The sequence below is a fragment of the Rutilus rutilus genome, assembly GCF_951802725.1.
Source record: "Rutilus rutilus genome assembly, chromosome: 12".
NCBI classification, from domain to species: domain Eukaryota; kingdom Metazoa; phylum Chordata; class Actinopteri; order Cypriniformes; family Leuciscidae; genus Rutilus; species Rutilus rutilus.
In genome coordinates, this window is record NC_140217.1 from 39,847,808 (window position 1) to 39,873,719 (window position 25,912).

The following is a 25,912-nucleotide window of genomic DNA, read 5'->3' on the forward strand; positions in this document are numbered from 1 at the left end:
TGCACGAAACTTCACGCCAATAAATCATCAGAAATATTGCTGACTTATGCGTCTCAAGCGTCTTTACGTTTGTCCTAATGCCTGTTAGTTGTCCGTGGATTTGCCCATATTTGGCGTTTAAAATGGAAACGTCTTTAGACGTGGAAAATCGATTTTACAATCGATTCAATGAACACTAATGTCTCAAAAATCAAACAGGACCACGCATGCATTCAGGTGAAACTCGAAAATGTGTAATATCGTGCAAAAGTTCGTTTATTTCAGTAATTCAACTTAAAAGGTGAAACTAATATATTATATAGACTCATTACATGCAAAGTGAGATATTTCAAGCCTATATTTGTTATAATTTTGATGATTATGGCTTACAGCTTATGAACATTTTCAAAATGTCTGAGATCTGAGATCAAAATTATAACAAATATAGGCTTGAAATATCTCACTTTGCATGTAATGAGTCTATATAATATATTAGTTTCGCCTTTTAAGTTGAATTACTGAAATAAATGAACTTTTGCACGATATTCTAGTTTTTTTCGAGTTTCCTCTGTATAGTGAAATAGAGTTGTCTTTCGTGGCATATAGCGCTTTAAGAATTTGAAATCGCTAGTTGTAAACAGCAATGCTTAAAAATGCATGCAAATGCTAAAATGATTTGTACAAATTTGCCATGCAGTATTGTGTGCAGTATTCAGTAAGTAGTATGCTTGTTTTTCATTTGATCTGAAACAGTGTTCAAACCCTCCCCCAAACCGCTCAGCTCGTATACTGTCACACTATACTGGCTTAGTGTTGCTAAGTTAGAAGTTAGTTTCTCCCCAACACTGCGTCTGTCCGAGTGTGTGTGCACGAGTCTGCACTTACAATTTATGAGAGGTGGGTCACACTCTCTCTTGGCAACACTACCCTAAAGTTTCCACTTTGGGAGCCAAGAAGAGAGACAACACACACACACTTTACTGTCAGACAGATATAATGACCGTCAAATGAGCAGTATATACACAGCAACCCTGATCCATTCTCAATCTTAAACATGATGGAACCGTCATATTTGTTCATGCATGCACATTTTTAATGTTATTATGTTTGTCCCTCAGAACTAGTACAATACAAGCTGTTTGATGCCAAAATGGAAGTGAATAATTCGCAGTATACACATATATATACTACCAAAAATACTATTCTTTCTACTTCAAAATTCCAGGTTTAATTCAAAGTGTTATTTGCCAATTATTTGTGAAATTTACATAGCAATTTCTAAGTGAAAATTGTTTCTGCATCACCAGTGTATTTAAAAAATTGCACGTGCAACAATACAATAAATGTTTAAATAACAGCATTATGCGACGCTGTCATGTGACCTCAAGATGCTGCATGTTTAATTCAGAAAATGGTTATTTTGCATTTCCTGCATTTCATATTTAACACATTGATCTTTTATTATTTAGCTAAAAGTGTCCGAGAACAGCAGGCCGGGTGTCAGCTCTTCATCTGGCATGAACCCTGCGAACTGAAGGTTTCTCTGGGAATCTCTTTTAAAGTGACGGAGAGGAATTCACTGCCTTGTTTTACAAGAGAAGAACTGATGTGAAGTAGATTAGAGAAACACACACCGCTCCATACCGAAGAGGTCAAGTCCCAAACCAGGTCTGACGACGACGCTCCAGTGTAAACAACCTCCAGACTATATTTAAGACTTCTATACGATCACTTTATTCAGTTAGTCAACACATACAGCCGAATGTCTTGAATGTCATTGCATTGAATGCAAAATATCATTTGTTTATTAGACTTAAATGATCAAATAATGAACGTGTGGGCATAAAATAAACACATCCATTCAAATGCATGAGAAACCTTTATGTCTTATTTATGTCTTAGTGTTCTAGTGCGATGACATTCACACATTTGTAGGTGTGATTTACATATCTGAACGCTTTCTGAGGCCGCTGCGTAATGAAAGAAGGACGTAGGCAGTGACCTTGAGCCTGATTTGGAGGTGTATGTATCAGATACATGTTGCGCTATTGAAATAAAATGCGTCCGTAATCTCATCCGAGTGGGATGAAAGCATGGAAGAGATAACACAGCTGTAATGGGGAGACACAAAGAGCTGTGTGTTGGGCTATTACGTGTGGGATCCATGCCGAACGAAATCTAAGACAAGATGAGAGAAAGACTCGATGAAAGAGACTGTGTTCGCATTAGAATAGTAGCATGCCGCTAACTTCTGCTTAAAACATGCATATAAATAAAATGTGAAACTGTATTAGCCAAAGCAGTCCGCAGGTCAAGTGTGCTTGGAATAACTGATCACATTTTATCTGGATTACATAATCAGATGCCAAAAATTTTGTACTTTAATATTACTTTTTAAAATACTCTACGGACTGTTACATTACTTTACATTTTAACAATTTTTCATAATTTATTCTCCCTAATTCTTCTTTTTACTTGCATACATACAAACAATCATGCATATGCATGTGTGTAAACACACAAAAATATTGCATATGCAAATACATATAATGCATGCATCATAAATAGTATGAGCAGCAGAAAAACAGATTAAAACCAGAAAAAAAGTCTATATCTCTGGTTCTCCTCCAGCACACCTGTGTTTATTCTGAATTCTCAGTCCATTTTTGGCCTCAAGGCATGAGAGCAGCTGTGTTATTGGCACAAACACACACACACACACACTCACTCTCACACACACACACACACACACACACACACACACACACCTGTGTTTGCAGGTGGTTCAGATGGAGTATGTATAGAGAACACCTGGAGGGAAAGAGACAGAAAGAGAGACAGAGAGACACAAAGAGAGCACCCATGGGGCTTTTTACAATGTAAACCAAGGACTTAATTATAGTTGTGCAGATAAGAAGGGAAAGGGGATCTCGAGTGTGTGTGTGTGTGTGTGTGTGTGTGTGTAAGCATGCCTTCCCTAAGGTTGGATTGCAGGATCTGTTCTGGCTTGTCAAGACCACCGTTTCCCACAATCCCTTTGGCATGTTTGCTACTGCTGGAATGCCTGAATCATTTTGGTGAATCGGTTGTTTCAAACAGTTTGTTTTAATGAACCAGTCCAAAAAATGATTCATCCGCTACTTTACATCATCACATTTTCAAAACCTCATGACCGAACATAATTTACACTGCCTATCTGTTAAGCTTTAAACAGATGTTAACTTATGAGGTGTCATTTAAGGTAGTATGCTGCCTATGTAGGACACGACTCAACTCACTAGGTTTTGTAGAATGTTTTCACAAATGAACTGTTCAGTATTTCCTGAACTAGTTCACTGAAAAGAACCGACTCACAGGAATGATTCGTTCACTCACGTTCACATGCTGGAAATCTCACTCATATCCACGGGAGGATTTCATGGGGGAGATCATCATTACAGCACTCCGCACAGTCGCACACTCACAGATACAGACAAAAATACAGCGTCTCATTCGCTCTCACGTTCATTCAGAAGCACTGCAGCCAATTCTACAGGAGAAATATAATGGATCATTGAAATGTGACACAGACATCCTGTTTAATGTGGCCGTATGGCCTGAAGCATGGGAAAGAGTTACACAGTACACACACACACACACACACACTCTCTAGGTCTCAATGTCAACGCTCTGGTCAGTTCTCACAGTCTGGACTGAAGGCAAGTTTGATCCCCTCTTTTTTTATATAGTCCGTGGGGCACTAACAGCCACAAAACAGCTGGATTTCCCATCAGACACAGAGAGAGAGAGGGGAGAGAGAGAGAGAGAGAGAGGGGGGGGGTGGGGGGTTGGGGGGGGGGGGGGTGTAGTGTAATGTAAACCGCTAGATTTATTTTCATTTTTAAATTGTATGTATGGGGGAATCTCACAAAAATATTTCAGAAAAATAATATTTCAAAGATTCATTATAAAAGTATTCATATTTCACACCAAAATCTTATGGGAAAAAATCATTTTGCATAGATAAAATCAAAATGCTAAAAAAAAATCTCATTCTCTGTGATGCAAAATAAAAAGCCACATTGTTTAAATTGTAAAGTACACTTGTATAAGTGTACATAATGGTACTATTCGTTTTATTAAAGTTAATTACTATATTACAATATCAAATTTTTTTTTTACATCTGGGCAAGAGAAAATTATATTATTGTCATTAAAACAATGTTACAATGCAAACAAAGATCTTAATGGTCTTAAAAATATAATTTCTTGTTTATTTTTTAGGTAAAATAGTACCTGGATATTTGATCAAGAGATTCGACTGTGCATCAGCGTCTCTAACGGTTTTAATGAAAAGCTTCTTGAATCTGAACCTGAGATTTCAGAAAGTTCCAGAAAATATTCCTAAACTCCACAGAAATGTGGGTGAAGGAGGTGGAGGGGTCGTTCTCAAGCAGTGTGTGTGTGTGTGTGTGTGTGTGTGTGTGTGTGTGTGTGTGTGTGTATGGTGGGGGTCTTAAAAAGCTTTAATGGCATGATAAGCCCCTTTCACAAGCTCTTAAACGCTCCTCCCTGATAGACTCCTCAATGACTGCCGTCTTTGTCCCTCTTTAAACTCCCACCGGTGCAGAAAGAAGCAGAAAGTTCAGAGCATGATCATCCGTCCCGGAATAATCCCACACTCACGTTCAGGAGGAGAAAGACTCCCAAACCCTCCAAACTCGTATTGCTTTGTTTTGGCAACAGGCGGATCAGCTGATCACAGATAACCATCAGCCCCTGCAGACGATTGCAGAACAGACTGCAAAACGCGTCGATGCTCCAGGAATCTGGGAAAAACTCTTTAAAAGGATAGTTCAGCGAAATATATGTTTGTTCTGTTATCATTTACACACCATCGGTTTCTTTCATGGAGCACAAAAGAACATCTGTTTCATTCTGTAACTTTTTGGGGTTAAAAATGATCCAAAATATATTTTTGAGCAAGCACATAACCAGCCAGTGTTCAGAACTCTCTGCTTGCCTTCGATGCAAAACGGTGAGCTTGTAATAATGTTTTTTTATTCCAGTGGTCCTGGTGGATTTACGCGGGAAATTTGCGTCTTTGCGTCATTACGTCACATCTGTCCACATAAAGAGCCTCGGCTAGTCGGCTATGAGTGTGAGGATGCTGGAGATTTATAGCCTTTTCTCACAGCACTTGATATAATTAAACTCAGCAATCTGATGGCGGATCCAGAAAGGTTCAGACGACAATCACCAACTGGAGATTCACCCGCTGTAAAATGCGAAAGACTTAATAAAAGAGACTGCAATTGGCCCATGCGCAAACAAGGATAAACATCGGAAGGGCATTAAATGTAGTCACGCAATGCTGATGTTGTTAACATTAACAATTTGAGAACAAAGTATAATTTGCATGGTTTGACGTGATATGATAAGCGATCGTTAGATTTAATTGGGGCGATTTACTGCAATGCTTTTTTCCCCTTAGTTGGTCAGAACAAAAGTGGATGTTACTTGTTCAGAGGACTAGCCTGGGAAAACCCAGACAAACTTCCGGCAAATTTAGATTTGCTCTGCAAGTCTGGCAAACAGCTCATTCAAGCCCATTTCTAATCCGTCCAAATCACGGCACCAATCAGAAACGTTGAGGTGCGCTTACACGATGACGATCGCTCTGATTGGTTTGAGGTCTATCCAATTGCGCCCAGAGGCATTTGAGCGACGTCCGTTGGTGACGCGCACCAACTTTTAAATGCATTATTATATTCAAATTGCAAACACACGAGGACAGTCTCCATGAAAGACTCACTGGCGGATGAACGTGCTACTACATTTCTCTCCGAAACGGTAGGAAATTAAATTAGATTTAATAGAGGATTTTAACTGTGACAAGATGATTGACAGGGCAGTTTACGTGACAGGATGCACGCGTCAGATCCGTCCGATAAAGATGACGAAGTAGTATGTCCCAAAGCTTGCCTACTTTTTTGCTACACATTCAAAAGTAAATACCTTTTCTTCACATACTTTTATGGCGTACTGTAACTTAGGCGAATCGGGACGCAGCATATGGCTTTACACGATGACGATCGCTCTGATTGGTTTTAGGTCTATCCAATTGCGCCCAGAGGCATTTGAGCAACGTCCGTTGGTGACGCCCCTTTGGAAATGAGTTATTAATGAAGCTTTGCCAGACCATAACTCAGTTACTACTGAGAATGGTCTGGTTTTCCGGTGAAAATTCTTATGTAGGTCATACTTCCCAAAAGTTGAATCTGTGATTGTGAATGCCAGGATCCACACCGGCGGCGACTGACAGCCGCACGCTCTCCTCAAAACATCGGATTCATCCGCGCTGTGCTGTGCCGTGCCGAGGCACAACCCACGTAATGTTGATCATTCCGCGAATAACTGCAATTGCAGATTTCGAACAGAGATGGCGACAAAGAGGAAAAACTACAGACTGAACACAAAAAAAGCAATCGGTGATGAAGAACATAAAAAAATTCCATATGACTAGTATGCGATATTCCAAGTCTTTAGAAGTCACACAATAGTTTTATGTGCATAATCTGAAATTTAAGTTTAAAAGTTGTTAAAAACAAATCTTGCATGCACACTGAAGTCAATGGGTTTTTGATTAAATGTCTGAGATAATGTCTGAGTGTGAACACAAGCTCAAGATATTTTCATGTTTTATTCTTCGACATATACATCAGAATCTCGTGATGTTTTTAAGCTTTTATTTATCTTGAAAAAGGCATTTGCTAGCATGTGTCGACTAGAGAGGTTGTCGGATATTAAACTTCATCACACCGAACGGTTCGCTTCACAGCCTCGTCGTGTTTATAATCGAGGTCTTGCACACTGTCCTAACTCAAACATTCAGGGAAAATGTTTTTAAATAAAGATTAAAAGCGCTATCGAAGATAATCGAAGCCTAATTTTAGCTTTTTACTTCTGCCGATTATATTTAGGCTTTAAAAGATTAATTAAGGGTTAGTTCACACTAAAATTAAAAAATGGTCATTATTTACTTACACTTAAGAAAAGCCTAAATTCAGTCTGTTCATCATATAAAGCGATCGAGTCTCTTCAGAACATTTTGACTAAACTGCTCAACCATTATAGCCTGGAAATCTAGACCTAAATCTGAAAGATTAATGGTCCGGCATCGACTAATGAAACTCGGCCGGCTCGAGGGGCGGCACCAAGCGTGCATTTGAAAATCTCACTGCACGCAATTGGATAACACTACGACCAATCACAACAAGTTATCGCTTAGCTACCAGCCGAGCTAACTGGTAGATTAGACTCTCGCCGTATCCGGTCGGCGAAACAGCAAAGGAACGATTCGAGCGCCGTCTTCTGTTCCTCTTTTAGAGAAAAAGCCAAGTCTAACTCGTTCATTGTAGCGGCCAAAGCCGTTTCAAACAACTGGTGTTCATCCATAGCCATCTTGCAGTGTTTACTAATGACTTCGACGTCGCAGCGCTGTCGTCATCTCGCCTCTGGCCCGCCTATATCAGATAACCCGATGTGATTGGTGCAGCTCGGATACAAGGGCATATTTAATGAGCATCATTACTCGACGCCAGAGTGCTCTCGCGAGAACTCTGGATTTCCAGGGTACAACCATTATGGGTTAGTTTTACAATCTCTTTATTAACTTTTCAAAGCTTCAAAGTGGAAGTTGCTTAGATTGTTAATGGAGGGACAGAAATCTCTCAGATTTCATTAAAAAATATCTTGTTTTTCGGAGATGAACGAAAGTCTTACAGGTTTGGAACGACACGAGGGCGAGTAAATGGAAAAATCATATTGTCAAACTTCCAAAATACATCATCAATTCAGTATTGGGTCTCTCGTAACCAATCGTAATGCGACACAACGGAATATGATTGAGTCTAAATGAGGTTCGAGAGGGCAAGGTTTTGTGCAGCGGGACTTCAGAGCGAGCAAATAATGAGTAAATGATGAGACTTTTCATTTTTAGGCTCAATGAAGTGTATCAAAACAAAGACAGTTGTCAACACATGAGGTTAATATTCGTGATGAATCAGCAGCATATGAGGAAATCTGAAATGGACTTTTCTAAACGGGGTCAGAGGCCCGACTCCAGGCGCTCCGGTCCTGCAATAATCCGTGTCTCCAGCAAAAAAACTGACATTCTGGGCAACAGTCGCTCGCTGGTGGTGAGAGAACTATTCGCTGTGGAGCCTCGACATCTGGATCCAATCTTCCACAGCCTGTCCGCGCAGCAGTGGGCGACGAGAAACATCTGGTGGAGCTGATGTCAATTACTGCGTTGTGTTTCCCTTCCGAGATAATCCATCCAACACACACAAGCGCGTACACGCTCCCACAAAAAAACAGCCTGCTGAGTGGCTAAACACAAGAACGGGGTCAATGGCGTCCACATACACACACTAAGAGTCAAATTTAACACTGTTTTAACACTGTTTTATGAATCTGTGGCATTGCAACCACATACATCGATGCTGATATAGCAACTGTGTGCACTGAGCATCCATTTTATAACGGCTGGGACTCAAAGGGTTTTGGATTGCTAATATGACGCAGCTCTCAGACGCTTTAAGAGGAGAAGCGTGAAGCCAAAGCGGGTCAAGATTGCCTCGTTTAAACGCTAACAGCTGCTCAAACCCAAGTGGAGACCCATGCCTCATTCCCCGCTCTTCTTACTCTCTCTTTCTGACGTGCACAAACTCTCCCACGCGACAGGACTGGACGCCGCGTTGCCAGCGCCGGAGACCCCGACAGCAAGAGCCAAGAGCAATTAAAGTGCTAATTCAAACCTGAAGGGCCCTTTTGTCCTGTGTTTCCTTTCTTCAAGTCAGAGGATCGGAATCTAACCAACCCCAACACACACACACACACACACACACACACACACACACACACAGCCAAAGCTGAAGGGGAAAATTACACCAAAGTTCTAAAGCTTTATGTTTCCAAATGGATTATGCACCATAAACTCACGAGAGGCTCATTAAAGAGGGATGGACACAGGCATTCAAGCTGACAGGATTCTGGACAAAACTGTAAATTTCATGTTTTGGAAATGGTCCATTGTATTACTATGTTTTTTAAACCATGTGTTTTTTAAAGAACACTTACGAAAAGTACCATGGCTCTGCCATGGTTTGGTTTGCTGGCCAAGCCATGTACCATAGTATTAGCAAGTTTTCTGAACATTTACCATGGCATTTTGGGATATACATTGGAATAGCATGAGCTATATGAGTTTCAGTACCATGGTACATTTCAAAGTACCATGGTGAAACAATTAATAATAAAAAAAAAAAAAAAAAAAAAGTACTAAAATATTACTGACCACAGTAATAATACAATGGTAATACTATGGTACTGAAATGTATGTGCCATGGTATTTACATACAAATACAATGGCACATGTTTTTTGTAAACAAACTGGACACAGGCAATGTGATACTCTCAGCTCATGCCTAGTCAATCACCAACATCCAACATCTTCAACTACATCACGCCCTCAAGTGGACAAAACGATCATCACATGATCTTCAACATCATCAGCTATTAGATGCATTAGTTATTCAGGCCAAAGAAACAAACCCCAGGGATAAAACAATGGCCTGCGTTATTCTCGAGCACGAGTGACCCCGACAGCGCTGCTGTGGCACCATGACATTTCATTGTAAACACACACACACACACACACACACACACAGTGCTCCTGTAGATCAGTCCACTGAGCTGCACTAAAGTCCAGATGGTGTGAAACTTTGCTGAAGGGATTAACGCCAAATCCTCCAGTGAGACACAAGAGAGGGTCCGTCTCCGACCCTCAAAACAGATTAGAGCTGGTTTACCATGCATTACAGACAGCTTGCCCTTACCAAGCACAAACCATTGGATTAGCATGAAAATATAGCACAGGACTTTATTTTTCATCAGTGAACTTCAAAGAATACCATGATATGCCCGTCATTTTAGTGTCCAAACAAACAATCATGGGAGTAGAATGTCCACACACACACAAAAACATGGTGACACCACCCTTACCAAAACCTACAGAGATATCAAGGTACTTCATATACCATGGTATATGGTACTCTAAGAATACTATAGTAATACCATGGTACTTACAGAAAAGTACCATGGTTTTTCATAAGCATACCATAGAAATCTATGCCAATGCTGTGATATTTTAAGTACCTTAACTTGTACATTATTTATTAATAATTAAACATAATTCATTACTTTTAGTAATAGCCTATAAAAAAATGTGAAGCATAAGATTATTTAGCCATTTACTGTAAATATATGAATATGGCAATCAATGGTGGCCTAACATACTGTGGTATTGCTATCTGACATCATCATAAACATTGTACAAAATATTGGCAAATGGATAAAAAGAGCACAATTTAACACGATTTAATGATATAGGCTAGTAAGCAAAAAGTCTTGTCACTAAAGTACCATAGTTAAAAAATCATGAACTGACGTTCCATTTGAATGTATTATGTTAAATTTGTTGTGATGTGCCATTTATTTCGTCTAATGTTCACACAGAACGCGTTCTGACGTTCCAACAAATGGAACGCAGAAGAACGCGGGAGTTTCGAACGCTCGTGACCCGGAGGCGCTGCTCGTATGACGCATGCGCAGACTGACTGACTCGAAAATAATAATACACGTTTTGAGAGAACGATACATTCCAGTCAAAACAATAGCGACTGTAATAATTGTATACCATAGATGGAAAATTCGCCGTACACCACTAAATATGTGTTATTATCGCTGTTCTGTTGATATTTTTCTGTTGACATGGCGCAATACGCCTTAGGCTACTGTAAGACAATTGCACAAAATGCTACAAAGAAACACACACAATCACTATAGTGCACTTACACTGAAACGCGCCCGGAATCCCGACCATCCTGAGCTCTTCTCGCGCGCTGACAGACTCTAGCTAGCCGAGGTGTGTGTGTGTGTTGAGTGGTTTTGTAGTCCAGTCTCCTTCACTATAGTTCCACGGACTCGGCGTGTGCGTGTGTGTGTGTGTGTGTGATGGGGTCTGAACACCCTGATAGCATCTCTGGCATGTTTATTACTAGAGGAGGAGCCACTGTCTACATACACTCTTACAATGAATCTGGTCAGTGGTGATACCATGGTACAGTGATGCTACCAGATGTTACTTTAATGTATATTATGGTAGCCTACTGAATGATTATAGTGTCATATACCATAATACATGATTAAAGCCATTGCATCACTTTGGTATTATATCCCAGAAAACATGGTAAGACCATGGGACGTGTCCTCAAATGTCATACACATACATACAAACAAATACAATGATAATACTGTTCCTCTGGTTTATATTGGTCATGTACCATTATGTGAATTTCAGGACCATGGCATATATTAAATATATTAAAAGTACACTTTTTATTATATTAAACTAAGGTTATAAAAGAATAAATATTCAATACAGGCTCTAAATCAATATGAGCTCACTTAACAGCATGTGTTATTTTAGTATTATTTATATACTTTTTTTTATAATGTATATACTTATACAGTATCTATTAATATTTTAAATTAGCTTTTATTTTGATCTTTTCAATTTTATTTTAATTTCTTTAAATATTTCTATTTAGCTTTAGCTTTATTTTAGATTTAGTCATTTTAGTACTTCAACATAAACTTATTTTTTTATAACATTTGTAAAAGATCCGTCCAAAATGTATATTTTATTTTAGCTTTAATTCAGATAACAAAAACAATTTTAAATAGTTTTAGTTGAAAATATGAACACTGACGTCTGTTATATTTTAGAAAATAAATTAATAGAATATTTTTTTGAAGTTTTGATGGAATGCTATACATATGTTTATATATAATGCTATATAGGGTTCCTGAGTTGTACATTTATATATCTATATCTATATATATAGCTATATATATATATATATATATATATATATATATATATATATATATATTATTGTTATTATTTATTTATTTTTTCAAAAGAAAACACTTATATTAGTTTTGGTTGCATCTATAGAGTGTAAAATTATCTTAAAAAAAAAATTATGTTATATTTTAGAAAATAAATTAATAGAATATTTTTTAGAAGTTATGATGGAATGCTATACATATGTATATAAATAATGTTATATAGGGTTCCTGAGGTATACATTTATATATCTATATATAGCTATATCTATATATTTATATATATATATATATATATATTTTTTTTTTTTTTAAGAAAATACTTATATTAGTTTTGGTTGCATCTATACAGTGTAAAATTATCTTTAAAAAATATGTATATATAACATATACACACACACACAGAATATCTATTGTTATATGGGTTTCTGAGGTGTCTGAGAGTGTACCGTGGGTCCCTGAGAAGCTGACAAAGACATTGACTCATCCCTAAAATCTCTAGTGTCTAAACTGTTTTCCTCTTCATCTCAGTGTGGATATGGCTCAGACTGAACTGTTCATCCATGTTGTTCGTGTCTGATAAACAGAATGAGACTCTCTCTCTCTCTCTCTCTCTCTCTCTCCCACACGAACACATGTCTCTCGCTGGAGTGCGTCTCCACCTGCTCTCACGCGTGCGGGACAGATGCTCACCAACAACAACACATTAACACCCGCCGTCCTGAGAGAGAGGCTGCAAAACTCTTCTGCAAGAGATGCACTATATAAAATCAAGGGGCATTTGGCAGTAAACCTGCTTTGAAACTAACTATATTGTTAAAAGCGCTATATAAATGAAGGTGACTTGACTTGGGTGTAACAATATATCATGTCACAATGTATCACAATACAAAAATGCAACAATGTATCGTGGATAGTTCACAAAATATCTAACATTCACATCAACACTAAATGCTTGAACTAAATAGGGATGTAACAATATATCGTGTCACAATATATCGCAATACAAAAATGCAACAATGTATCGTGGATAGTGAGAATATGTATCGTGTATAGTTCACAATAAAATGAAAATTTCTGTGAGGAACAAATTCAAGTTTTAGTGTCAGTTCTACATTAAACTACTATATATAATGTTGAATATAATGTATAATAATGCAATGGGGGAATATTTGTGGGTCCTGATAATGCCAAATGTCTGATGTTACCAGTAAACTGTGGCCTACATTATTTTAAATATCTAGTCAGTGAAAGAGCGCAAGAATATTAATCTAAAATAATTCTGTTTTCAGCTTCAGAATCATGAATATTGTTATTCTGGTGTCTCTATTGTCCTGTGCTTTGGGTTTCAGCTCCAAGTTCAAGATTATTCATTTACACACACAATGTAATATCAAATTTTAATCAACAGTATATTTTTTGTTTACCTTTCATCATATGTCTTGGAGTATCGCAATAGTATTGTGAGTTCAGTATCGGGATATGTCTCGAATCGTGACATGAGGGCATCGTTACACTCCTGTCATCTAGTGCTAAAACAACAGATGCTGCACATGAAGACAGTCGGGATCATGATGAGATTCTCAGCACACCTGTGTGAACTTGAGGAGAGCCGACCACGTAAAGTGTGTGATGAGGACTGATGAGCAGATTCAGACAGACGGAGGAGTGTGTGGTCTGTGAGTGCGTCACGTGTGTGACCCGGCAGGCCTTTGTGATGATAATTTGTAACGGCAAATGAAGCAGCGTGTCAACAAAGGCAGAAATGCATTAGTCCGAATGGCAGAAGTCGCCCTGCTGATGTGACTCGTGCCAGCGTGTGTGTGTGTGTGTGTGTGATTGACAGCTGGGCTTGTGTCTCTGAGTGTGTGTGTCTTTGTCACTGGTCTATTTAGTGCATTAGCAGGTCTTTCACAATGCAACAGCTTTCCATCACGACCCCCAGCTCTTATTCTCCTGCTGTTCTGCTCCTGTGTGTGTGTGTGTGTGTGTGTGTGTGTGTACCTGCTGTTCTCCTGAGGTCTGAGCAAAGGCCCGGGGTCACAGAGGTCAGCAGGCAGACGCCTGGTTAAACCTCCAGGGTAAAGACATACACACACACACACACACACACACACACACACACACACTTCAAGACAGTAAGGTTATATATGAGCAGATGGACACCAGGGACCGCTTATCGTACGCTGACATACAGCTCCTCCTCAGCACAAACATATGCATTTACATTTCATTTTTATCAGGCAAACACACACACACACACACACACACACACACACACACACACACACACACACACACACACACACACACACATGTGCGCACACACACAAACACTCTCTCTCTCTCTCTCACACACACACACACACACACACACATATATATACAGAATTAGTGTTATTTTTGTATAATGTTTATGCTATTATAGTTGAATTCATATTTTGAATTAGCTTTTATTTTTATATTTTCAGTGTTTACAAATTCTTAGTAAATTTGTGTATTTTTTTTATATATATTTAGGTTTAATAATAAAAAAATCCCGGTTTAAGTTTGAGTATTATTAGTATTGAATATTATTTATCTCCATTTTCCAGTTTATTTTCAGTAATTGTAGTGCTTATTTCTGTTAGGTGCCAAAGCATTTTTTGTTTATTTTAGTTTTTTTCATCAAATATTTATTTATCTTTGATTTCAATGAACATGGAACAACAATTTATGAATATTAGTCAATGTTAATTTGACTTAAAGTTATGTCTGTTACCATTAGTAAATGCAGCGTGAACAAACAAAGATACAATTATATTTATACTAACATTATCAAAGATTAAAAATGTTTAAATTGCATTGTTCATTGTCAGTTCATGTTAGCTCATGTATTTACTAATGTAAACAAATGAGACCTTAATAAAGTGTTACTGTAGTGTGAGGCCATATAGTTATAAAAGACTATTTAAGGAATTAAAGACTATAAAGAGCTTAAAGAAATGTTGATTAAAATAGTTTAAGATGAAGCACATCATACTGCAGAATAATGCTGACAAACTGAGTCTATATCTGGATAAAAACATACATAAACACACAGAATCATAAAAACACATCCAAAAATGAAAACATAAAACACACACACACACACACACACACACACACACACACACACACACACACACACTGATAGAGAGAGAGAGATACACAGCAAAGTTCCAAAGACAGCATACGACAGGTCTGAGACTCCAGACAGACATGAAGGATTATGAGAACAGATGGTGTAATGGTAGAAAACACCCAAACTAAAAATGCAAATATTCATATAACACCCCCATATGCACATAACACACACACACACACACACACACACACACACACACACACACACACACACACACACACACGCACGCGCATGCTATATTGCTATACAATTTAATGCTATATTATATGGTTTGAAAAATATTGGAGAATAAGTAAATACTATGGCATATAATTATATTGCACAGAAACATATATAATATAATATAATATAATATAATATAATATAATATACAGTTTTTTAAATTGCTAACAAGAATTGTTCAATACTGAAGCCACGTTTTTAAAACTCTTCATACTACAGTCTCAAAATAAACTCGTTCCACCATTACACTGGCAAATATTCTCATTCAGAAAACACACACGTCACTCATAACACACTGACCTAAAAAACACTCAAAAACAGGGAGCATTGCATTAATGTTGAACTTTTGAATGTTTTTTATTCACACAAATATTCATTATATGATAAGAATAAGATATTTCAATTTAGCTGACTTTATTGCAGCATAAATAATGAATGAGAAATTAAGCAATTAGTTTTTTCCTATATCTTTACATATAGTTATTTACATGCAAGAAATAAAAGGTTGAAACAACAACAACAACAAAATCCAGAAGCAATGATAATTAGAAAACAACAACAACAAAACAAACACAAAAAAAGATCAGAAATCAGAAACATGTGTAGTATAATGGTGTGTGTGTGTGTGTGTGTGTGTGTGTGTGTGTGTGTGTGTGTGTGCGCGTGTGTGTGTGCGCGTGTGTGTGTGCGCGCGTGTGTGTGTGTGTGTGTGTGTGTGTGTGTGTGTGTGTGTGTGTGTGTGTGTGTGTGTGTGTGTGTTGTCGCTGTGATGGACCGGTCATCTGTCCAGGGTGTTTTCCTCTCATACGACCCGAGACTCTGGGAAACACTCCAGCCTCCCCACGACACACAGGACAAGCAGTTGGAAAATTTATGGAATGTATGGAATGTACAGTATGGAATGTACAGTATGGAATGTACAGTATGGAATGTACAGTATGGAATGTACAGTATGGATGTACAGTGCTGTGAGGTGCTAGTTCTCCCTCGCTCTCCCACTCTTTTTTCCCTATCAATCTTCCTTGATCCATGTTTCCAATCAAAATCATCCTGAAGACATCCTGACTTTCAAAAGATGACTGAAAAAATGACTACTGTAATAGAGACTAAAAATAGGACTGAAATTGCAATTTCGTTTGTAATAATTATCATTTAATTTCATTGTAAATATTCTGCTAATATTTTATATTTCAATATAATTCCTGCAGAGTTTGCCATCATACTGATTTGAATGTGCTTTTATTAATTTTGAAAGCAGTGTGTTAGCATTAGACAAATCAGCTGCAAATATAGTGTTTTGCAGAAAGTTTTACAAAAGTGTTCATGGATTTTTGGGAAATATGGTCATTGCATGCATTTTGTGTGAAAGCAATGAAAAATTATTCACAGTCTGGTCCGCATAGACTTCTGTTTCACTGAATGTGTGAAGAGTTTTGAAAATGTGGCTTCAGTATTGAACCATGCATGTTTTGTTTTTTTTGTTTTTTTTGAACAATATCGATTTACAAACTCAAGTATGGAATAATAATATGCATGTGAAAATATACACAAATAACATGTAATTAAATTTCCATCATATCTGTGCATTATAGGCCTATGCCTAAATAGGTTAGTGTATAAAAAATAAAAACAACAACAGCATATTTAGTACAATAAACAAAAGCATAATCTTCAAAACGCTTAAAGGGGGGTTTGAACAATGCTTGTTGGCAATCGAGAAAAACTGTAATGTTGGTTTACACTTAAGTGCAGTCAAGGGCGTAACTTTGGGTCTACCATTGGGGGGGTTAAACTCGCGGCATATTTATTTATTTATTTATTTATTTATTGAATAATTTTCTTGCGTAAAAGGTAACATGCTAATTTGCCGTTCCTGTATTAGAAATACATTGTGATACTTTTACTGATTTAGGCTACAACGTAAATGCAGCTGTTCACAACTATTTATGCCATAATGACACACAGTAGTTAAATTAAGTGTTTAAGCACTAGCCAGCAGTGGCAGCTTCCATTTAATTGATTTTTTGTGTGTGTTCAATATCTTATAAAAAAAAAAAAAAAAAAAAAAAACTTAAAGATTAATCAATTGCATCACTGTATTGGCACCTACATGCAGCAAATGTATTATGCACAATTCAACTCTCAATACATTACACAATACAGGGTGGCACACTGGAGTGCAGCTTGCACCTTTATTCTAACCAGATTTCACATATTGGTGGGCATCACCAAAATGAAAGTGCAATTATATTATCACTGCATGAAATAAGACTCAAAAGTAGATAAAAAAAAATTTGTGTTTGCGTTTAGCCTCTGAAAACATCAAATTCAGAAACTGAGAAAATACAGTGTGGACTAACGTTAGTTTTGCTTTGATTCATTTTGTCACTTTGCAAACTCCATGATGCAAAAAGAACAAAAAATAATAATAAATAATAAAAAATAATAATAATAATAATAATCTCAAATTGAGCCGGAGGTAGTAAATTCCTAATAATGTACGTATTTTTTTAAGTATTTTTAATAAGATAACGTTACCTAAAATACGTTGCACATACAGCTCAACTAACGCGATCGTTATAAAGGTGTTTGAACAACAAAACACATCCACTTGCACATATTTGACAATCGAAATATATGATATATCCTGCTATAGCTAACAAATTTGTAAATTTTGAATAAAGAAGGAAATAAAAGCAGACAAGCAATGAATGACGCGTCTCCATGGGAATCATAAAGTGATACTACGATCAATAACGGTCGCCTTGAACAACTTTTAAACTTGCGTGTGAAAAGGTTAAGCAAGGCTTACATTAAAATGTGTCTTTGTTATGTTTTGAGTGTATGGTCAATAAATAAAGGAATTAAATAGATGGGCACAAAACCTGTTTGTCGCACCCCACTTGTCATGTCTCTATTCCCCACCAGTGGGCCGCGCCCGCGCCCTTTGAGAAATGCTGAGCTAACTTAACAGCTAACTTGGCAATAGGGGTACCTCCGTTTGGTCAGGATTTTTCCTCTTTTTGGCTGGTGTCGACCAACAATGAAAAATCGTTGTCTGGCTGGCTTTCAGTGTTCTTTTTCATCTTTCCATCCGTTAGCATGCACCGTCAGCTTTCTCCAACCATTCATCCCAGCGACTGCGCAAAATAGTGTGAACAAACTTGGTAGAGAAAGCGGGTTGGGTAATACCAAGTAGTTGGTGCGGTAGGCGGGGGGGACATTACAGATTATTTAAAATATGATACTGTCTTTCTTGCTGGCAAATGAAATTAAAAAAGAAAACGAACAAAAGAATTAATTCGTAATATTTCATATTTATTTTAATCTGAATGATGTGATGATATTGGGGGGGTTATATTAGCTGGATCTGATTTTTGAGGGGGTCATGACCCCCGTAACCCCCGTGCAAATTACGCGCATGAGTGCAGTTGAGGAATGATTTCACCACTAGAGGGAGACACAGTTACTGTAACTCTATTGAGGAGAGGAATCTGGAAACACTGAAGAGAAGCAACACTGCACAGTAAGTTGTGTTGAACAGTAAAAGAAACTTGACAACACAAAGCTTGCAGAATCGGTGGTTTATATGTGGGTCAGTGAGGAGCTCTGGGTGATTGTGTTTGCTGAGGAACAATCCAAACTTTTCCGCGTATAAAGAGACTAATTAGAGCCTTTCTTCGGGAATTAGGTCGAATAGTTTCACACTGTACCGTCAATGCAAACGAGATTCTTTCCCAACATTAGCAGGAGTCTGAAAATGAGTTTCAGATGAAGGGCTTCAGCTGCCTGTGCTTCAGATCTGACAGCTGAGGTCCGGAGGTAAAAATAATACACTCACAAAATATAGCATGCTAAAAATGTACTATAAATGTTATGCCAAAATACCACAGTTATGATATCAGTTATGTCACACACACACACACACACACACACACACACACACACACACACACACACACACACACACACAGAAACTGATGTATTTTTATATTTTAAACAACTGAGTCCTGGCGTCCACTATACAGGAGACATAGTATAACATCTCTTCATTAGAACCAGAAAAAAAAGTTTTTTGAATTTAGTATTTTTTCATGTCATTACATTGTTTAGATCTTAAGAAACAAATGGGGGGAAATATTTTAACCAAACTTTGTATAAAGATGATTCTCAGCTACATATGTTATGAAAGATGTAATGAGAACTGATATACCATTTTACTTTATGCAATATGTGGGTGAAATGGCCATAAATGTGTAGTGCCATTCAATACAATTTATCTATGTCTGTATCTAATTGCATGTGTTCTTAATTGGCAACATTTTCATAATACTATCTTATATTTCATTGGAAAATTGATTATATAATTTCACTCAGAATGCCTGATAAACATGCTGTCAGTCAGAAAGTCATATTTTGATTAGAAACCCCATAACATTTTCCTGAGATGTTGATTTATGACAAACATTTTGAAATGAAAATGACAAAATATTATCATATTTCCATAAGAGTTCTACATTTGATCACTAAATTAATGTACGTCATTTTTAAAAAGCAAGGAGAAGTTGGTATTTGGTATCTCTGAAAAGCCCCGAATCTGCTCTTTACAGGACATCCAGACTGAGACATGTATTGTGCCAGAGAAATTCACCAAAAAATATAATGTCCACTACAGAGGACAAAAGCTATTCCTGGAGGATATGAATACAATTTTTTTTTTAATCCCCCCCATTTGTTTCTTATCTTCTAAACAATGTAATGACTTGGAAAAAATACTTAATTCAAAAAAAAAATATTAACATATTCCATGACTCAATCACTAGAAATAAGAAGCATATAAAACATTTCTTATATTGAAAAAAATAATTTATCTGTTTCCCAATATCTGTTTGGCTTATGTTTGATGTTAAATGTCATTGTAAACTTTTATGAAAGTTGAAAAAAAAGAAGAGAGAGAGAGAGAGAGATAATTTGAATTTTAAATACACCTTTATTGTAACAATTTAGTCTTGAATTATTCACACTTCATTCAACAATTTTTATTTATTTTTTTTTATTTTTTTTTACACACATGTAGGCCTATATTTAAAAAGTCAACACCAATTAATTTCTCTCATTACTTTGGTAAACAGTCCACCAACTTATAGTATGCAAACTCTACTCTCAAAGTCTACTCTCAACTCTCAAAGTCTAGCTGCCACAAGCCCCAAAAACATAGGAACCACACTTATTGCATTCTGCCCTAGAAGTTTATTGTTTATTTTTCTCTAGAAGTCCTTTTGAGAGAGAGAGAGAGAGAGAGAGAGAGAGAGAGTAGGAGGGGGTTATAGTGGAGTTGAGTTCGGGACTGCAGCGCCCGTCGCTCCGCTGGTATTCCAGGAATGTGTTGATCATGGCGGCCGCAGTGAAGCCCGTGAGGAGCGGATTGCTGGAGCTCCGCGTTACCGTTCACCACTGGATCCGCGTGCTCGCCACTCTCAGCGAGGACTCGTTCACCGTGAGTCCCGGAGAAACCGGCGAGGAGACCGGGAACAGCTGCTCGCCCGCGCCCGGAGCTGTTAACGGGGATCCGGCGAACCTCAGCGCCTCCCCGGTACCGGACACCATCACCAACGTCAAGCGAACCGTCAGAGTCACCAAACAAGAAGTCGGAGGACTCGGAATAAGTATTAAGGGTAAGACGACTAGTTCATATCGGTTATCGAAGTGTTAATAAACTTATTCTTCCTGAAGAGTTTGGAAACACTTTATGAATCATTCAGGATTCATAAATATTAGATGCTGTGTTTTAAACTCATATATTTTACAATAATTTATTGTTATTTAAATCTTGGTTTCTTGGACATGTAACTTAGGCTATGGATTTCTTTTAAGTAGCCTATTTGTGGTAAAGTTATGGTAACAGATGGTAATAGGCCTATTAAAATAAAACCATATAACAAAACTGATACCTGATTATGTAAAAACGTTTATGTAAATATCGGGGAATATCGGTAAAACCGATTAACGGTTAATCACTAATTGTATGGGGTTTCCAAGAATACTATTGTAGCAAAATGTAAAAAAAAAACCCCAAAACAGTATTATTGTACTTTGTGCTAATTTTTTGTAATCCATGGCAATTCTGAGACATGAAAATCTTGGAGTGCCATAAAAATATAGTAGCCTACATTAATTTCAGTACCATGGTATTATCTTGCACTTTGGTGGTACTACAGTATCCTATCTTTTGGGTTTCTCGTTATTTTTAGTATCTTAAAACTGTGACAGCTGTCACATTAAGTGAAGACCTTAGAGAAACTACATTTGACCACCATATAAGTTCTGATGTTTTCTAATGATTTGCATGATGTCGCATTACGGTTAGTGAATCATGCAGTATGTGTGTGTTCTCGGGGGTCGACAGCTGAGTGGAGAATTACCCATCATGCTCAGCTTGTCTCTGGCTTCAGATGAAAGCTGTGGAACAAGAGCAGAGAAGAGTATGGTGCTGTTTATTTTAGGGAGCCAGAGAGGGACGACCTTGCCTTGAGTCTGAAGTGCAGTTGTACGTCTATATTTACAGTGCCAGAGTCTTTGGACCCGTCGTTCGGACTCTTTTGGAGAAAAGGGCTTTAGTTTTCAATCTTTCAGATCCCTCAAATATGATCATCCTCATGCAAGGAAGCCCCAGTCTAACATTTAAAAGGCTATATATTTTCGTTTATTAAGGCCCAAATTATACTGTGAAAGAGTAATGTTATAAATATGTAAAAAAAAAAAAAAAAATTAGTTTCTGTTATGTTACATTATTTAAAAATTTCAACACACTATAGTACTGTTCTGTAGGGATGCACCGATATGAACATTTTAGCCGATACCGATAACCGATAATTCTTTATATTTAAAAGCCGATAACTGATATATTGGCCGATAAATCTAAATCCAAATTTTTATGTAATTTTTGAGAGCCTGATTACAAAAACAAAAGTTTCACCATTAAAATCCACGTCCCAAACATTAATGTAATTTTATGTACAGTAGCCGATATGACAGACTTGCGCTTCACTGTATTTTCCTTTTTTGAATTGATTACAATCATATTTCAAGCAATTTAAAACCATCATGTTGAACAGTGCGCATCTGAAGAGTCTCAGCTGAAGGAAATAATGCATTATTTATCGGCTTTAATATATCGGCCAAATTTTCTTATCGGGCCGATAACGATAACATAAAAAATGAACCGATATCGGCTGATAACGATATGGTGGTCGATATACCGTGCATCCCTACTCTACTGTATTATTTAATTATTATAAATCATTTATATTATTTAAAAATGTTATACATTTTCCTATTTATTTTAATTCAATTTATTTATTTGATTTTTTTTTTTTTTTTTTACATGTTTTTCTTGAAACTTTTTTATAAGTTTGGCACATGAAAACTTAACAGCTCCTCTTCTCTACTAAGAACTCTTTGCTTGGGTTTGTATTTTTATTTTTTTTGTCTCAAGCCTGAAATTATCCAACTAGAATTTGATTACTCTATAGTGTTTATGTAGCTCCGCCCCTTTTCAGCTCCGCTCCTCCTGTTCCTTCTTCCAGTTTGTATTTCCACAGCATGAAGGTAAGATCTTACAGATTGATGAATGAGGAGCTCGTTTTAAAATCTTCCCGGTCTATGACATCCGCTTCAAACGTTACAGTGCTCGTGATAACTTTCGTTAACCTACAATAAATAAATAAATCCACTTCACCAGCTAATTAATTCTAAAGATGGCTCTGCGCTTGTTTCTCTGGTGCATAAGGTCTATTGGATGTTGGAATGTCAAGTTTAATTTAGGTATTTCCCTCAAACCGTAGTTGATTTTATTACAGATATTTTGTCATGTCAGGTGTGCGTTGCATTTTCAGCATGGCCACTAGGGGCACTATTGCAGGTGTGTTTATGGCCCAAATCAGCGATTCTCAACTTTTTTGTCAGACAAACCACTTAGATGTGAAATTTTTGTGAAGTACTTAGATTTTAAGGTAATATTTTAATAATTTACCAACACATTTGCATATATATTACTCAGTGCTGTGATGATTGATATTGGTCAAATGACATAAACAGATAAACATTCAGAAAGTGTTTTATTTAGATTGTTTTTATTTTTAAATGATTCATATATTGGGCTGCACAAATCATATTGCAATTATTTAGTCACATATGGGGATTTTAACTGTGGTATGGCATTTCATCTTATATGATCATAACATTTCATATTGCTGCTGCTGTAACCAACAAAACAAACATTTCGTTTTTATTGCATGTACGTAAGTGATGGCCCCACTGCTCTTTTTCATTAATGTTCTGCCATGTTGTTGTGAATTAGTTTTATTGCTCAGGATTATTACAGGCAGCTCCCGAAATAACCTGTGTGATGTATGATGGTGAGGCCAGGACTGGAAAGAGGGGGAACTCGGAGGGGAATGTCACAATTTTTATCAGGAAATGTTCTTCCCTCAAATCTTGCAGCCCTGCTTGTGACACAATTCTGATGTAACACTGACATCCAAAAGCCTTGTTCATTTTTTATTTATAAAAAAAAAAAAAAAAATTCTAATATTTCCCCCAAAATTTTGTATAATTATATTATTTAATAATTTAACAGTTACTACAATATTTACTGCTATTTTTCTAAAATACTAATTTCTTTACAGTGCAATAGTATTATTATAATAGTAATATTTATTATTTTATTTTAATTTTATTAATTAATTTTTGCCCAAATTGTGTATAATTATATTGATATATAATCACAAAAATGTTATTCCGCAATCCGACAAAAAAGCACAGCAAACCTGGAGCTCTTAAAAAATAAAAATAAAAATAATAATAATTTTGTACATTTTTTTTCAGAAATTTTTCTTCCCTCAAATCATGCAGCCCTGCTTGTGACACAATTCTGATGTAACACTGACATCCAAAGGCCTTGTTCATTTTTTATTTATTTAAAAAAATATATAATATTATAATATTTCCCCCAAAATGTTGTATAATTATATTATTTAATAATTTAACAATTACTACAATATTTACTGCTATTTTTGACTCATTTCTTATTTTACAGTGCAATAGTATTATTATAATAGTGATATTTCTTATTTTATTTTACAATAATAATTATAATATGTATTAATCATAAAATAAGTATTAATTTATAAATACGTTTTTGCCCAAATTGTGCATAATTATATTGATGTATAATCACAAAAATGTTGCCCTGATTCTGCAATCCGACAAAAAAGCACAACAAACCTGGAGCTCTTAAAAAAAAAAAAAGCATTTTAATTTTGTACATTTTTCTTCCCTCAAATCATGCAGCCCTGCTTGTAACACAATTCTGATGTAACACTGACATCCAAAAGTCTTTTTAATTTTTTGGTTCAACTCACTCAAATTGTTATGCTGATAATAGATGTTGAAATGAAAAGATTTGTGCTACATTAAAAGCATTTTCTCTAGTGGTCTCAGACCTTTGAACACTGTGTTTGCACAAGAATGATGCAGTCAGCGTTGCATTTCAGCATTAGTGTGTTTGTGCAGGACGTCCTGGCAGGGACTGCAGCGGGAAATGATTGATAACGTGCTGGAGCTCAAGCGGAGAGACCGGAGGTTGCCAACAGTATCTGGCAGGAGCCGAGATCCCACCCGCATTCTCTTTAAGGGTCAAAAGGTCACTAGGATAGAAAGCAGATTAGGGGTACTTAGACGAGACCATTTCTGATACACGCTGACGATGCCGGTGAGGAAGAAGCTCACGGTGTCACAGTCAGCAAGTCTAAAACCTGGAACCACATATAGATGTTTTATGGTTTATACACACACACCCGTCCTTGAATCTCTAGATGTAAGTTTAAAGCGTACAAGCCTTTTGAGACCAGCTGCCTAATTCTCATTGGATATTTCATTCAGATGCTCGAGAAAGCCACAGACCGAACCATCATCCACTAAAGAAGATATATGTGCATCTGTGGTCTGTAATATGTGGAGCACACACCCCAGATCAAGGATGAAGACGATGAAATTTTGATTAGTATTACAGTGTTGCCCATAAATCACATCAAAGGCACATCAGCAGTTGATTTAGAGTTGCGGTTTTTATGCAATGGTTCTGTATTTAGCAATGCATATATTTAACTAGAACTAGACTTTTTGTATGTAATGATTTGATGATAGTTAATGGCATTGTGTCTCCTCTGTGTTTGGACAGCACGATATTAGAAAAAACTGACCGTTTTCTGTCATTTTCTGCAATATACAGTATATTGCAATATGGAAAAAAATACAGTAATTTTCACCAGATTACTTGGATGACTATATCTGAAAAGAATTAATCATTCTATGATTGGGGTGATTTTGTTGGAGAGTGAATCTGTGTAAAAAAAATTATTAATTTTACAAAGCTGAAAAATTATTATATATATATATATATATATATATATATATATATATATATATATATATATATGAAGAGTTCAGATGCAAAAGCCTCTAAGTGCCATCTGAAATTTTCTTCTAGAATGATCATTTTTATCAAGCCCATATATTTAAGTTCAGTAA

At 36.7% G+C, this 25,912-nt stretch overlaps 2 protein-coding genes across 3 annotated transcripts in view; one reads left to right on the forward strand and one right to left on the reverse strand.

Annotated features, from left to right (window-relative positions):
* The window catches only part of cbfa2t2 (CBFA2/RUNX1 partner transcriptional co-repressor 2), a 42,636-nt gene extending 31,606 nt beyond the window's left edge, over positions 1 to 11,030 (reverse strand). Inside the window, exon 1 of one of the 2 annotated variants that reach the window (XM_084426531.1) lies at positions 10,879 to 11,030. In XM_084426531.1, the coding sequence (XP_084282657.1) occupies positions 10,879 to 10,906 (28 nt within the window). In that variant the 5' untranslated portion in view covers positions 10,907 to 11,030. The remainder of the gene's footprint in view (positions 1 to 10,878) is intronic. The other variant, XM_084426530.1, reaches the window with a different exon arrangement.
* A 9,636-nt stretch (positions 11,031 to 20,666) lies between these two features.
* Positions 20,667 to 25,912, forward strand: part of snta1 (syntrophin, alpha 1) — a 30,300-nt gene continuing 25,054 nt past the window's right edge. Inside the window, exon 1 of the mRNA XM_084426208.1 lies at positions 20,667 to 20,997. Within this exon, the coding sequence (XP_084282334.1) occupies positions 20,715 to 20,997 (283 nt within the window). The 5' untranslated portion in view covers positions 20,667 to 20,714. The remainder of the gene's footprint in view (positions 20,998 to 25,912) is intronic.